Source organism: Herpailurus yagouaroundi, unplaced genomic scaffold, assembly GCF_014898765.1.
Source record: "Herpailurus yagouaroundi ecotype Mexico unplaced genomic scaffold, PumYag 67032, whole genome shotgun sequence".
Classification (NCBI taxonomy): domain Eukaryota; kingdom Metazoa; phylum Chordata; class Mammalia; order Carnivora; family Felidae; genus Herpailurus; species Herpailurus yagouaroundi.
Window position 1 is genome coordinate 7,027 of NW_024419889.1, and position 1,086 is coordinate 8,112.

Consider the following 1,086-nt stretch of genomic DNA (forward strand, 5'->3'; position numbering starts at 1 on the left):
GGGCGGGGGGTTGGGGACAGAAGGAGGGGGTGGAAGAAGGGACTTCGGAGATGAGGGGGTGAGAGATGGGGAGGGGGTGGGCAGGGGTGGGGCGGGGCGGGGCGGGGGAGGGGGCCACAGCAGCTGGAGATGGGCCTTGGGGGGTTGCTGAGAGAACGCACGGGTGCAGTGATGTGTGCGTGCTTAAGTACGTGGTCTGATGCCGGAATCCAAAACTTCTTTCCGATTATGAAGGGGTCTCTGCTCCCAGGGTTAAGGAGCACATTTTTGAGCACATACGACCTCTTTGGAGCTGCGGCACCATCAGCTCCCAGGGGAGCACTGGGCACAGCGGGTGTTCACCGCAGTGTGTAAATGCTGGATTCCCTGTGTGGTCCTTGCCCCAGACGAGCTGGAGCTGGTTCCGCCAGTGAGGGTGGGGGTGGGGGCGGTGTTGGGTGCCTGGCGGGCCCCGTATCTCCCTGTGCACTTTCTAACTTTGCCCCGTTAGTGACGGGGAAACTCATCCTCGTGGAAGAACCAGTCTGGACCCGGGAGAAGCTCAGCCTGGATCTCGTGCCTGCGTTTAGCTGGGAGCTCAGCTTGCGGTTCCCGCCCCTCGTTCTGGGCTGTGAAAACCTGCGGGTGTCGGACGCGCCCGTCCTGTCGTAGCAGCGAGCTCCGGAGACCGCTCCGTGAGGACGAATTGAGCTCCGGGGAACCTGCAGCTTGATGGCCTCACATCAGTGAGCCCCGCTGACCGAGTCAAGGCACTTCGTCACTTCTATTTTTTTTCAGACAATAAAGTAATACAAATCTGTAGAAGACGTGGAGACCGTGGAGAGGTGGAGCCTGCTCAGGTTGCCTGCCTAGGAATGTGCGTCCAGCAGAGACGAGCCTGGCCTGGAGGGAAAGGGGCAGAGCAGGGGCGTGTCCTCCCCACGGGGGCGTTTTGTCCTGGCAGGTAGAAATCATCCGCCCGCTGTCCCAAACCGAAAAGCCTCCCCTGAGCGTTGCTGCCCGACAGGAAACACAAGCACGGGAGCAGAGCGGAGCCAGGACTCCCCCGGACGGGCCCCAGGTCCTGCCGCTTCCCTGGGAGCAGAC

At 61.9% G+C, this 1,086-nt stretch overlaps 1 protein-coding gene across 3 annotated transcripts in view; it reads left to right on the forward strand.

The window, feature by feature from the left end:
- Nucleotides 1-801, forward strand: part of LOC121024731 (uncharacterized) — a 2,766-nt gene extending 1,965 nt beyond the window's left edge. For all 3 annotated transcript variants that reach the window (XM_040466934.1, XM_040466936.1, XM_040466935.1), the window contains one exon: nt 491-801. In XM_040466934.1, coding sequence (XP_040322868.1) covers nt 491-651 — 161 coding nt within the window. In that variant the 3' untranslated portion in view covers nt 652-801. The remainder of the gene's footprint in view (nt 1-490) is intronic.
- The last annotated feature ends 285 nt before the right edge of the window (nt 802-1,086 follow it).